The following is a 14,320-nucleotide window of genomic DNA, read 5'->3' as shown; positions in this document are numbered from 1 at the left end:
TATTCTAGGATATACAGTAGGTCTGACCAGTCCACGTGTAAGCTACACTGAAATACCATATGTATCAGACAAGAGCATATTTACTTAAAATAACAACATAGATTATAAAAGAATAAGTCTGTATAACATATTTCAAGAAATCTTATTTAAAGATGTTGAATTTCAAAAACATATCCATCTATTCCTTCATTTTCTAACTACTTAATCCAATTCAGGTTTGCGGGGAACCTAGAGCCTATCCTGACAAGCAACAAGGGCACAAGGTGGGATACACTTTGGGCAGGATGCCAGTCCATCGCAGGGCACACACAGACACAAACACAGACACACACACACTCACACCAGGGCCAATTTTCCCAGGAGACAATTAACCTACCAGTATGTCTTTGGACTGTAGGAGGAATCTGGAGCACCTAGATGAAACCCACCCAAACACAGGGAGGACATACAGTACCAACTTTACACTGATAGCAAGCAAGCACCCCAGGACTCCAGCATTGTGAGGCAGTAATGCTATCCGCTGCACCACTCTGCCAACCTGTTCGAAAACTCATAAAGTATTTTTAATTATCATTATCGGTTCTTTCATGATTTCGAAGACCACAATTGGTACAAGTACAAGTTTTTTTTTAATGTGGAGGAGCAGTGCTCTGTACAGGTGTGAGGAGGCACTGTCACCTTTGTTCCAGCTGTTAGTATCTTGGTGCAAGATGGTGCCCAGTCTCCTGGTCTTCAATACACTGGCCTCCAGGGCCTTCAGCTGCTCGTTCATCTCCTCCTCGGGCTGCATTGCTGCTGGCCTCTTCTGTGATCTCTCCCCCTGAGCCTGTGGGTATTGCGCTTACACTCTTATCCAGAGCATATAATGTTTAAGTCAACACTCCTTCAGTCTAGCATGAGTTAGAGAATGATTTAGAGAACTATTACATCCTATAATACAGTCATGTACATGCAAACATGCAAATTCTATTTCCTTACACAGCTGTGCCATTTAGCATTTACCATTAAAGATAGGCGAGATGTGTTTAAATAGCAGCTAATGATTATAAAGATGGTTAAATGAAAAAGCTACATGAACTGCTGCTAGAATGAGCTAAAGGCAGTGTGAGACAGGAAGATTGCATTCCATCCTGGAAAGTAGGCAATGGCTACAATTAAACAAAGAAGATCCACCCGTGAGGGGGGTTTGTAGAGGAGAGAGAGAAAGGAGGGAGCAAGAGGGAGACTGTACCCCCTGTTCCTCAGCAATGGGGGGTTTATTCTGCACCCCCAGGGTGGTCCCGCTGCTCTCTGTGGACTCCAGCAATAACTTCTTCCCCATGTCAATTACTGCTGAGGCCATGCGGTTCTCCTGACAAGAGCGCAGAACCTGAAGGGCATCCACACACACAGCCATGGGATCAGTCTTTCTTTCTCGACAGTTTTCCTTTTCAAAGTTTTTTTTGCTATCCATCTGACCACCTTAATTTCTTCAGTACCCAAAGTCCCGAAAGTTTGAAAGCAATTGTGCAGCTCCTTTCTTAGCCCTTCCATGAAATCAGGTTTAAGAACCATTTCAGGAAGAGTTATTTAACATACTGTAAAGAAATAACACTCTAATCAAAGAGAGGCTCAGAGATTTCCCAGATATAGTAAATTTAGCAACTAAAAACTCCAATAATGAGGCAATGCATAAGACTACACTGCTTTGAATTATTCAAAATTCATAGATTACATGTCTAATTTATGGATGTAAGTCAAGAGTTAAAAAACTTTCAATGAGATGCTCATTGTATTTCTATATGAGAATATAGTAATCTATTAACAGCTGTTATGGTCACCCTGTAACCTATTGTATTGTATTGAGAATATGAGAAGATATGCTTAAAATATTACTCGATTGGCTGACTTAAAAGGCACACTAAAGAGAAGGACACCGACTGGCATTGGTACCTTGGCCATATAGTAGGTCATACATGCTACCATGTGCTGCAGTGACTCCTGCACAGGCATAGAGCGTTTCTGTCTGAACACTCCGGGCAACTCCTGTAACACTGCCAGGCACTTCATAAGCACCTGCAACACCAAAAAAACAGTGTCCCACATCTCGGTTTACACAGCCGTACAGCTACAATATGCCTGGAACTCTATAGGCCAATACAATCATGCAGAGTTACGACAGCTTCACGCGAAGATTTGTCCCAAGCTACTGCATTTAAGAGGAGGTTAGGGTCACTTCTAAAGAAAATATTTTTTTTCTTACAGTATCAAGGAAGAAGAGTCTGTTACAAACAAATGTATTAAAGCTTTAGCTGTTTTCATAGGAACCATATGTTTTCATATTTACCATATTTTTCAAGCAGTCTATTTTGTGCAATTATGTGTGAACTAAATAAATTCATTTATTGCATTTTTACCTCCATGGTACAGTATGTCAATTAGATGCGTAATACACGACAGTTCAAGGCCTGTATCTGTAAACAGAGCTATGAAGATGCTGTACCTGAACAACACTATCAGACGGGATCCTGTGGTAGATGATAGGGGCCAGAAGTCCATAACATTCCACAACAGCCTGTAGGGCGACGCTGCTGTCGTTCAACCACAAGGCCAAATCCAGCGCAACCAGCATTCGCTCACACTCCGCCAGCCGAGCCACCTGCCAGACACCACAGAAGTGGAAAAAAAAACAGTAGTTAAATTATATCTATATTCTCTTATATTCATGGGTTTAAATAAGCAACCACAGCTTATTTCTACAGATTAAGCAATTGTAGAATAAATATTGATACAATTACATCACAGAATCAGCACTAATGTAAATGAGTACATATGCAGAAGGCAACAGTAAATTTGGTATTTTGAACCATAGTATATATCACAGTCAGAGGCATATCAGTAATGCCATACTATAAATGCCTCAGGCAACTGCAGTACTTGTAAGAAGAGAAAGACTCAAATTAATGTTGATTTTCAAAATTGCAACAATTGAAAATGAACAAGTAGATTTTAATTCCACTTCTTTCTAATTTTCTACACTGTTAACTACCGCTTGTTACTTTATAGCTCAAATGCAGACACAGCCCACTCTAATGTCCACAGATGAAAATGTTGTATTATTGTTATTGCTATTAGAAACCTGTTATGAAATAAATATTAACAGATTTTTACAGACATCTATGCTATGAGAAAAGTTTTTCTAGTGTTTCATATCTGGATATTTTATAGCATGTAAAAGGTACAAGCTGTTAAAGGTTTTGTCAAATAAAACCAATGGCACAAAAAACACAAAACTACAGTAATTTAATTTGACATAAGCCCATGACATCTGGCACATTTCTATTCAAGCAAATCACGTCACCACAAAACAAAAAAGAAATACCCAAAGATGTCAAATAAGTTTACTTGGCAGATCTGAAGGCATTATTTTTCCATTCTATTATTTAAAAAGATAAGTTCATTCTCATTTACAATGGCAAAGTGGTGACTCATCTGACTGATGTGCCTTGGTTAAGGGCACAACAGCACCAATCAACCCAGAATTTGAAACCTATGATCTATGGTCAGGAGTGCACTGCCCTGACTACTACTCCACATTGCTGAGATCAAGGGACAAGACTTGGAAAAGACTTTATACTTTACTATAGGGGTATGTTGTTTGATTTGAGAAGACAATAGAAATCCAAATGCCCCTTGAAAGGTCACACCAAATCATAGCTCAAAACGGTTCTCCTTGCAATGTGCAATCAATTTGAAAACCTGACATAACCCCTGCCTGCAGGCAGCCCCTTCACCCCCTGTACCTGTCCCCAAATTAGTGGGCCCCCATCGCACAGTGAGTCACAGAATAGCTTCCCTTCATGGACACGGATGTCCGTCTGCATGAAGATGGTGCTGAGGAAGAGCTGGAGCAGGAGAGGGGAGGCCTGGGTCAGTGCCTCCAAGACCAACCTGCAGGTAAAGAGGTCAGCACTGAAGCAGATCTGAAACAGGGAGTGTGGACTGTTCATTCTTTCTCATCAACACTGGGAAAATCCGCACACAACTTCAGCAAAAGCACACTAACTAACCAATGTGCGAAGGGAGTCAACCTTTTACAAAGCGGTGCCCTGTAAAACTGAGACGAACAAGAAGTGAAACGGAGCAGCTGACACAGGACAGGAAGGCCGTGGTTAAGCACACGGCACACTTAAAAAAAAACAACTGGAAGAGAAATGGGCAGGCACAGGAAACAAAACACTATCCTTCACTTTACTCATTAAAACGCGGCGAAAAAAGGAAAGTGGACATGCTGAGTATAATTCCCACACCTGGTCTGGGTAGGCTGCTGTGTGCCGGCCCCAGGCTCTGGAAGTCCCTCTGCCTCAGGGCTGCTGGCCTGTGTGAAGTGCTTCCACAGCACTCCAGAGGCCTTCACAGAGAGAGGGTAGTGTCCAGTCTCATAAGCTGCCTACAATACACACAGCATACCACAGACTGTAAGGAATGACAACATCTAAATACACCTATAAGAAATTACTTTGAAACAACAGTTTTGACTTATATTTATGGAATGGGTAAAGAAGCTTTTAACAGCTTATCTTCTAGTTTTGCATACATGCTCATACTAATCACAACTGCCAGCAACACTTTCTCAGCAATAAAACGCTCAGCTTTAAATAAGTCCTGTTTAAGATGGCACAAATACATATGGTTTCAGTGATTAGATGACAGAATTGTGCAGTCTACACATGACACAGTTTTACATGTATTAAAAAATACATAAAATAAAGGTCTTACAAAACCCGATACAGCTTTGGTCAAGACCACATTCTCAGTGCTGACCACTCGATGACCTTCTGACTCAGGAATCAGTGTGCAAAGGGATAGTTAAATTGCTTAAGTCATGTTTCTGTACCTGAGCCAGGTGTGCCCAAGCTGTAAGTAGTGGGAGGGGAGGGGATGCTAACACAGGCCTAGTGCTCTCTCCAATGGCATCTCCAATCATTTTTCCACTGGCATCATATGCAGCAACAGCGAAGATGTACTTTTCATTGGGCTCCAGCCCTTGTACTCTCAGCACACACTCCCCTGCAGCAGGGACCTGACAGACAAGGGCAAATCAGTGGAATGAGCTATTTTCATATCCGTCTTCATTTTATCTAAAATGAAATACACCGTAATTTCATCACCTTAATTGACTTTTAGTAAATATACTTTTTAAGTAAACTGTCTCTGAAACCTGAAAGCCCACTTTTATGTTATTAAAATCTAAAATAATCTATTCAGTTAGATTTCAACTTATATTTCTTATAATAACTTACATAACAGTGTGATCAAGTTACCAAAATGTAGTTTTGATCATAAATGTTTTTGTATCACCTCCTGTCTGATTGTCAGAGCAAAGGCGCCATGTATAAAGAAGGGATGAAATGAAGGGACAGAGAGAATGAGAAACAAAAGCGGCACCATGCTGGTCCTGACCTGCTCTCCTGTGCCTGGTAGATGGCAGTCACTCAGTCGCGCCTTCAGATTGCTCCCTGTTGACGTTCGGCCGAAGATGAGGTACCAACACACCTTGGAGGAGGGGAACGGCACACTTGATCACATAAACAGCACGGCTAACAGCTAAAACTACAAATGTGCAATTGCAAAGTCCACTTAAGTTAAAGATTTGGATAAGAACCCTATTGTTACCCAAACCTCTGTCCAGTTTCCTTCCACAGTTCATGCTGTTGCAGGAAGGAGAATTGAAGCAACTTTTTTACACATACATTTGTCTGATTTTCCTCTGATAGATGTCTTTAAATTAATCTTGAACTGGCATTCCTTTCCTCTTCCGATCAACTAAACAGTAGGACCAGGAGCTGGTGCTGGGCATCAAAGACAGGGGGACAGAGCATGACTAGGAACGGGTCAGTCTTCCCTCCCTCCAGTACCTGCTGGGCTGGGCTGTAGGGCGCGGGCATGAAGGTCATGGAGGTATGCGATCGTGATAATAGAATGGGGGCTGGCGGGACCCCATTCCTCCTTTCCTTCCTCCCCTCCTGTACACTGTTCTCAATGAGCATCCTCTTCTCCTCTATGTCTGCCTTCTCTAACAGAGACACAGCTTCCTGAAATACACACAAAATGGGAACACAGAGCTGAAAGACTCTCAAAGGGACTGGACTAAACTCCTCTTTGGACCACAGTTTCCAAGTTGATCTTTCTCTTCCACTTCATGGATGGATATACTGTATATTGTTTCCTCTTTCTTCTATCAGTGAAAACCTCCCCTGTTTTGCACATTTCAAAGGGTCCTAGGTAACAGCGCATGTGTAAAATGAACTAAGCTGAGACAGAAGACAAGGCTGATTTTTTCTGACCTCCAGGATCTTCTTGTTTGCAGAGCTGGCCTGCTGTTTTCCTGAGGAGTACAAGGCCTTCTGCATCAAGAAGAGAGCCCTGCACACCTTGTTCTTCTTTATTTTCTCAAGCAGTGCAGGTTCTGCAGGATTTGAAAGACACCATCAGCAGAGTCACCATGATGTATGATAATCATTGTAAACAGAGTATAATACATGTATGTGTATTTATAATACATAACAATAATATGTTAAAATATTAAACAATACTGTAACTTCTTCACAAGTACTGTAAGTGGGAGGCGTTTACCATGATAAACTATAATGAGGATCTGCCACAGATTTTAAGAAATTGGCAAATCTGGAATTTAGTTAAGACGTTGTGAATAAGGCTTAATTTGTTGGTGTTTTTTGAGAAGAAAATCACTGCCATCTCAGTGTAAGTTTCATCGAGATATTCAAATCCATGTCCATGAAAAACTCCATTTAAAACCATGAGACTAATGAATCAGATTATGGAAGCATGAGAACTATGCAGTAAAGATGTAATCTTATTCTTGTTTAGATCATTAAATAAGGAGGATTTGAGAAAATTTCCACACTCAAGGTGTATAAGCTATACAATCTCTGACTTCTAAAAAAATACAGAAATATGTAAACTTTTACTCATGTATGACCTTCGTGCACATTATCCAAATCCCAACAGACAATTGCTACAAGACTGAATTTTGCAATCCTGATTGTGTTTAGACCTTAGCTATATTATTATAGTTTGTATTATTATAGCTTATTAATACTACTAGCCTCCTGAAATGCTTTGTACAATTAAGATTTTGATATAATGTGCTTAGAATTGTATCTTCTATGTGATGTTTGCTAAGAAACAAAAACTGTATAATGATGAAACAAGTTAATCAAATACATCTGTCTTTTTTAATGTCGTTTTCTCCCATAATGTCAATTTTTCTCTGGGATTGGTTTTGCTGCAATGAATAATTGTCCTCTTTACACTGCTTTCTTTATGATACCAATTCAGCTTACTGTCAGTATCAAAGCCTGACCCAAACGACTGGAAGGGGACTGCATTTAAGGATGTCACATTAATCTACATTGTCTTGTCTTAATTAACCTTGATCAACATGAAGGAATATTATAAAATACATTGCATATTAGCGGTAAAATAGTTTAAATATAAACTATAGTTTTTATATAAACTATAGTTTAAATATAATAACATAACAACTACTACCACCTACAGCTGCTGCGACCCACTATGCCTTCCTCCAAATCTCTTTCTAGATCTCTTCGTCATACCTTCTCTTCCTCCCTGGGCCACTTGCCCTCTTCTCTCACTAAACCAGCATTCCGTCTCTTCACAGCTATCTGTTCCAAGACCAGGCTTTCTAACCACCTTCTATTCCTTTACAGATGTCGTCGACATAATATCATTCCTAAAGGATTTCGCCTTAAAGTTAATACCTTTTCTTTTGACTCTGATACCACCCAGAGTAACACTCAGAGACTTCTAAAACAATTTTCTAGGAAACTAATGCTCTCTACCATTTTCTCCCTCAAAAAACAGATTATCCTTTCCGACAACAACATCAAAGAGGCTAAGGAATTTCTACGGCTTACAGCTCCACATCATCTTCCCTTCATAACTAACCTCATTAGATCTCTCAACTCTAAACTCTACCAGTTTCTCACTACAGAGAAGGACAAAAAACTCAGTCATCTTCTACAGAAGAAAACCATCAACACCCCGAACACCCTCACCAACCCTAACCTTGTTGTCACCATACCTTCTGACCTTTCCCTTTCACAGGATGAGCGATCCCTCCTCAGCAAAGGGCTCAGTTTTGTACCAGTTCCCAGGAAGCTGGACATCCCCCAGACCAATGTCGACCTTAACCGCTTTTACCGCAGGATCCGTCTCAGAGCACATTTTGCCGACAATTCCTCTTCACAGGCAGCTGATAACAACCCGGTTATTGATGCCATTAACAACATTAATCCCAAACAGAGCTGTTGGACTCCCTCCTCTGCCCGTTTTCCACCAGTTGATTATTTCATCAACCAATGCACTAATCAAGCTCCCAAGGCACTCTCTATACCCAGTAAACATAGGTCTAACCTCACCCAAGGAGAAAATCAGGCGCTCCAGTCTCTCCGCAACAGGGATGATATCGTCATCAAACCAGCGGACAAAGGAGGCGCTGTTGTGGTGTGGCGTAAGGATCTATACATCTCTGAAGCCTCTAGACAACTAACTGACACTTCTGCCTACCTCCCTCTCCAACAGGACCCTACCACTGACTACCAAAAGGAAGTGGTATCCACCATTTCTCTTCTTATCAGCAGTAATGAGCTCCCCCAGGAGGCAAACCGGCTCATCATGGAACATCCACAGGTATCTCAATTTTACCTCCTCCCCAAAATCCACAAACCGGACACCCCTGGACGCCCCATCGTATCAGCATGTAACTGTCCAACTACTTACATCTCAGCCTTTCTCGACAGCCTCATGAGACCGCTGGTTGAAGATCTTCCCTCATACATCAAAGACACCAACCACGCGCTCCAACTTTTTAATGATTTCCAATTTCAGGGTACCGAATGCTACATTTTTACCATGGACATCACATCTCTGTACACCGTCATTCCCCATAATGACGGCCTTACAGCACTCAAGCACATGCTGGACAAACGCACAGTGCTTGATCCACCCACCCACACCCTGGTACGCCTTGCAGAATTGGTCCTCACACTGAACGCATTCTCTTTCAATAATCTTTTTTACCAACAGGTCAGTGGAGTTGCCATGGGCACCAGAATGGGACCCAGCTATGCCAACATTTTTGTCGGCTGGGTAGAAGAACGCTTCTTCGCTTCCTACACTGGCTATGTCCCTGACCTCTACAAACGATATATTGATGACTGCGTCGGTGCCGCCACATGCTCCAACGATCAGCTTGAGTTCTTCCTGCACCATTTCACCAACTTCCACCCGTCCCTCAAATATACGATTAACATATCTTCCACTACTCTTCCGTTTCTAGACATCCACTTGTCTATCAACTACCCCCGGCTGTCCACTTCAGTTTATTACAAACCCACGGATTCACACAGCTACCTCCTGTACAGCTCATTTCACCCCAACCACACTAAAAACTCTCTTCCTTTTTCACAGTTCCTTAGGTTACGACGATTATGCAGCGACGACATCGACTTCGAGAACCAAGCCCTCGAAATGTACTCATTTTTCATCAACAGAGGATACCCCAGCAGTGTGATTGACAGGGCCCTTGCCCGAGCCAAAAACACCCCCCGGACCATCAACCCGATCAGGAACTCCCGCCGTAACAACCGCATTCCTCTGGTGCTTCCTTACCACCCTAACACACTTCCTATCCCCAGGACCATTAACCACAACTTTTCCATCCTACAGGATGATCCCTCCATTGGGGCCCTCTTTTCTGATCGCCCTATCATCTCATATCGCCGACCACCTAATCTGCGTAACCTCCTTGTTCACAGCTCCCTTGACCGCCCTCAACAACCATCCACACCAGGCACTTTCCCTTGCAACAGAGCTCGCTGTATCACCTGCAAATACACAGCCACCACCACACTCATTCAAGGCCCCTCAGGACAATTCCGGATCACCCAGACAGCATCTTGTACCTCCAGCAACCTTATTTACTGTATCTCTTGCAGTAAATGCCCAGCCATCTACATTGGAGAAACAGGAAGGAGACTCGGAGACCGTTTCAGAGAACACGTCAGGGCTGTAAAGATTAAAGATCTCTCCAAGCCCATTGTTTCTCATTTCACCTCTGACGGCCACGACCACTCTAATCTCTCCGTCTGTGTTCTCAAAGACGGTTTTCCAAACTCATACATCAGAAAGACCACCGAAACTAAAATTATTCTGCAGCTAGGATCACACCTTCTCCCTTCCCTTAACGACAGACTACTGTTCTTTTAAATTTTCTCCATTCATTAGAAGTTTCATTTCACACCTCTCTGCACCCATTCTGACTTCACACCTCTTGATTGGCCTCTCTTTCTGTCCCCTGCTCCCGCCTCTCACTCCTCCTCCCTCCCAACCTTTGTTCTCCCGCTACTTTACCTTTGCCTACTGCCCTGTCTCTCTCACACCTGAAGAAGGCTCCACGGCCGAAACGTTGTGTTCTCTTTCTTCTTTTTTTCAGCATGGAATAAACCTATTACTTGTTCCTTTGCAGCCTACGCATGCTGACGCAGCTACCCACCTGATATAATAACATATTTTTATATTGCCCATTACTGACGGATATACTGTATATAATCTCTGCTAATAGTAAAACACCAGTTTGTGTCTTACCTGTTACGGTACTGTTAGTCTGATGTGGGTGCTCCACATTTACAGATAACCGCGCTGACCTGATGCTCTTACTATCCAGGTGCTGGAGATCTGGAGGTGAAAGAAAGACATTGTGAGACTAACCTTTGTGCAAACATCTGTTTTATTTATTCTTGTAGTATAGAGAACGTGATTTTTAAGAAATACTCTGTTGTGTTCTATGATAAGGTCAGAACAGTTGAAAATCATGTTACAAAGGAAACATGCGTGCATTTTATTCTAGTAAGCCGTATTGTTAATTTAAATCCAATGATTTTAAAATATTGAGACTGTTGATAAATTTGTTCAAGGTTTTGTTGTAAAAATAGGGTAGAAAGCTGATATGCTGTTTTGTTATTATAGTGCCGAAAAGAACTGCAAATCAGAAAGAAAAAAATTGTACTCAGGTAGAACTAAAGAAACTGAGAAAGACTGACAGGGAACTGTGTGAGTAATTCTGCCATGATGCAGTGAAGAAGAAGCATCGTCAGAAACAGTGCTGATGAGACAGAAGAATTCAGCTCACAAAATAAGAGAAGAGACTTACCCTCACTGTGTTCATCAAATATGAATACTGGCCTCAGTTATTCAACTGAGACAGAAAGAAGAGTGCACAATGAGCAGGGCACGGGAATGTCTAAGACTGGCTGACCCTAGAACATACTCACTTGATTATTAATGTTATTACACAGTGAAGGCCATACTGACCAGATGAGATGTTGATGAGCTTAATGGCAATACGGTGCTGTACACTGAGAAGTTCCAGGTGCAGGTCCATGGTGAAAAGCTGTAGTGTGTCTGGGCTGCAGACTGTCCTTAATGAGCTGCTGTGGCCATCTGACACTTCCTTGACTGTGGACCTCATACACTGACAGTCAACATGCAGGAGAAAAGGCCAAATGATATAGAATGTCCACAGGTCATTATGGCATTTGGAAAACTAAAATAAATGGATGAATTTACCCAATAATTTAAGATTTTAATACTGTAGTAAACATTTAAGTTAAAGTAATAGTACTGTAAATCTTTTTAGCATAAGTAAGTAAAATGTTTGATTTTGTAACGTAAGTAAATTTGCAATTTAAGATAACCAGGACTATTTCCTTTCCTTTTGGCTGTAAAGTAGCGAGGCCAAAAAGTGCACAAGTGAAAATGTGCAGTGTGCACATGTGCCCGCAGATGTGCTGATGTCCAACAGCACCAGATCTGTCCTGACCTGCAGCTGCGCAGTGTCAGCAATGGCCACAGCCCCAGCAGGAGGGGACACTGCTCTGCCCCAGGCGACACTCTCCACAGCCCTCTCCAGAAGATCGTAGGCCACTTGGAGCTGCTCCACTGGGGTCCTCTGTGACAGACACAAAGGGATCATCAATACTCTGGACTGGTCAGCAGTGCAGGTTGTGAAAACAAGAAAATGACACAATGTCAGCAATGATAATTGCCGAAGAAGTCCTCACAGCCGAAACGTTGTGTTTCCTTTCTTCTCTTTTCAGCATGGAATAAACCTTTACTTGTTCCTTTGCAGCCTACGCATGCTGACGCAGCTGCCTACTTGAACTACTTCAGCCTACTTCTGCTGCAACCCTCTATGCCTTCCTCTAAATCTTTTTTCAGATCTCTTTGTCATTCCTTCTCTTCCTCCCCGGGCTACTTGCCCCTTCTCTTACTAAACCAGTTCTCCGTCTCTTCACAGCGATCTGTTCCAAGACCAGGCTTTCTAACCACCTCCTATTCCTTTACAGATAGAGAAAGCTCACTCCCAAAGACGGCTCCACAGCCAAAGCGTTGTGTTTCCTTTCTTCTCTTTTCAGCATGGAATAAACATTTTACTTGTTCCAATGATAATTACCAACACCTTTATCTTAAATTAACACTTCTCCTTTTAGAAAGACTGAAAGCCAAAACTGTGAGCACTCTACCTTCAGAATGCTAAGTACATCGGTGGGGTCAGGCGGAGGACTGGCACTACTGTCCAGGGCTCTTCCTAAAGGAACAGAAAGGACACACCCGCTGTCAATGGAATATATGCTGACCTACACTTTACAGTGCAGTGCACTCATGCGACAGCATTCCACATGATTCAGTCCAATCTGCCCCCAACATCATGCCAGTGGTGAAAATCACATTAGGTGAAAGAGAGATGTGGTACATATACCTCTTCTATTAAGTTAAGTAGTGGATGCAAAGGTGGAAAAAGATTAGGAAGAGAACTTGACTTTTTATATAATTTATATAACAACACAAGAAAAGAACTTGGTCTTGAACAGGAGCATCAGATTATCTAAGACCACCCCTAGAACAACCGAGGTTGTATCAAAGGATCAGGCTGATTTTTACTGCATTGCAGTCCATCTGTGTAAGATGTAAAAAGCATAGTGTGGCATCAGTCTCACTGTACCTGCTTTCCTCCCTGACTTGAGCGTGGAGTCTGCGCTGCTCTCCAACGCCACGGCCAGTCTCAGGGACAGCTCTGCCATGACTGCAGGGTCAGTCTGTGCCAAACCACAGCTGTGAGCTACCTCGCTGACCAGCCACAGGAGCCGCATCCACTGCACAACCAGAGATGGGGGTAGTGTTATGGTATGATCTCAGATCTCAATCAAGTCCCTTCCACTAATAAGACAAACGCCTGGAGAAGTAAAAAAGTCTCACTCTAGTGCTGGGATCTAGACATAAATCAAACTTTGTTTGATATACACCAAAAGAAACTGTAAAACTGGAATAATAAAACATACATTAGACAGTGTTCTTTGAGAAAGATTTATCCTTAAGGGGCTGGGGGTTAGTAGAAGAGTTTTGATTTAAATTATTATATCATACACACCTATTCTGCCTTATATTTAAACTGTCAAGATATTAGTTTCAAAATGTAAACGCATCTATCCAATAATCTTCTGAGGTATTGAGGGCTCTAAAGACTCAAAAAACAGTTAAACAATTATGTGCATCTTTTAAACAAAATCTTCAGTTACAGTGTAAGGTGTAGGTGTAAACTCCAAACCTTGTCGCAGTTGTCCAGCTTGTACAGACAGCGGATGGGGTCAGAGTGTCCTGTCTGGACTCTCTGGAACACAGTTTTGCACTTCATCCACAGAAACAGCACAATATCCAACGTCAGGTCCAGGTCTGGTGCCATGCCCTGCCAAAAAACACAGTAGGTAACAAGGACCACACAAAACAAAATAAACCCAACATGCCTGTTTACTGGCATTATCTTGGGGTGAGGTCCTTCAAAATCCTTTATTCTAGATATGCCAAATATACCAATCAAATCGACATAACAATAACAATATATACCGTGAACATATAAAAGTGATAGGTTCTTTGGGTGGGCATTGGAATTCTATTTCAGGTGGGGAGCTGCGTCAGCATGCGTAGGCTGCAAAGGAACAAGTAATAGGTTTATTCCATGCTGAAAAGAGAAGAAAGGAAACAAAACGTTTCAGGTGAAGAAGGCTCCACGGCCGAAACGTTGTGTTTTCATTCTTCTCTTTACAGCTTGGAATAAACCTATTACTTGTTCCACTGGAATTCTATGCAATTTTCATAAAAGGTAAGGAAACCTGCAGAGGCTGCATCCTATACCAAAAAGTATATCCTGCAGCTGAAGCAATTTACTGAGAGCCTACCA

At 42.1% G+C, this 14,320-nt stretch overlaps 1 protein-coding gene across 1 annotated transcript in view; it reads right to left on the bottom strand.

The window, feature by feature from the left end:
• Positions 1-14,320, bottom strand: part of cfap54 (cilia and flagella associated protein 54) — a 55,019-nt gene that overhangs the window by 31,080 nt on the left and 9,619 nt on the right. Inside the window, exons 14-29 of the mRNA XM_088923139.1 lie at positions 13,691-13,828; positions 13,088-13,238; positions 12,609-12,673; positions 11,906-12,034; positions 11,398-11,557; positions 10,672-10,761; positions 6,327-6,448; positions 5,898-6,074; positions 5,443-5,535; positions 4,877-5,062; positions 4,290-4,429; positions 3,783-3,930; positions 2,483-2,638; positions 1,933-2,055; positions 1,232-1,369; positions 679-826 (exon numbers count right to left, since the gene is read on the bottom strand). Coding sequence (XP_088779265.1) covers positions 679-826; positions 1,232-1,369; positions 1,933-2,055; positions 2,483-2,638; positions 3,783-3,930; positions 4,290-4,429; positions 4,877-5,062; positions 5,443-5,535; positions 5,898-6,074; positions 6,327-6,448; positions 10,672-10,761; positions 11,398-11,557; positions 11,906-12,034; positions 12,609-12,673; positions 13,088-13,238; positions 13,691-13,828 — 2,164 coding nt within the window. The remainder of the gene's footprint in view (positions 1-678; positions 827-1,231; positions 1,370-1,932; positions 2,056-2,482; positions 2,639-3,782; positions 3,931-4,289; positions 4,430-4,876; positions 5,063-5,442; positions 5,536-5,897; positions 6,075-6,326; positions 6,449-10,671; positions 10,762-11,397; positions 11,558-11,905; positions 12,035-12,608; positions 12,674-13,087; positions 13,239-13,690; positions 13,829-14,320) is intronic.

This window comes from Atractosteus spatula, chromosome 8 (genome assembly GCF_055471065.1).
Source record: "Atractosteus spatula isolate fAtrSpa1 chromosome 8, fAtrSpa1.hap1, whole genome shotgun sequence".
Lineage (NCBI taxonomy): Eukaryota > Metazoa > Chordata > Actinopteri > Semionotiformes > Lepisosteidae > Atractosteus > Atractosteus spatula.
This window is presented reverse-complemented; position numbering and strand designations above follow the sequence as displayed.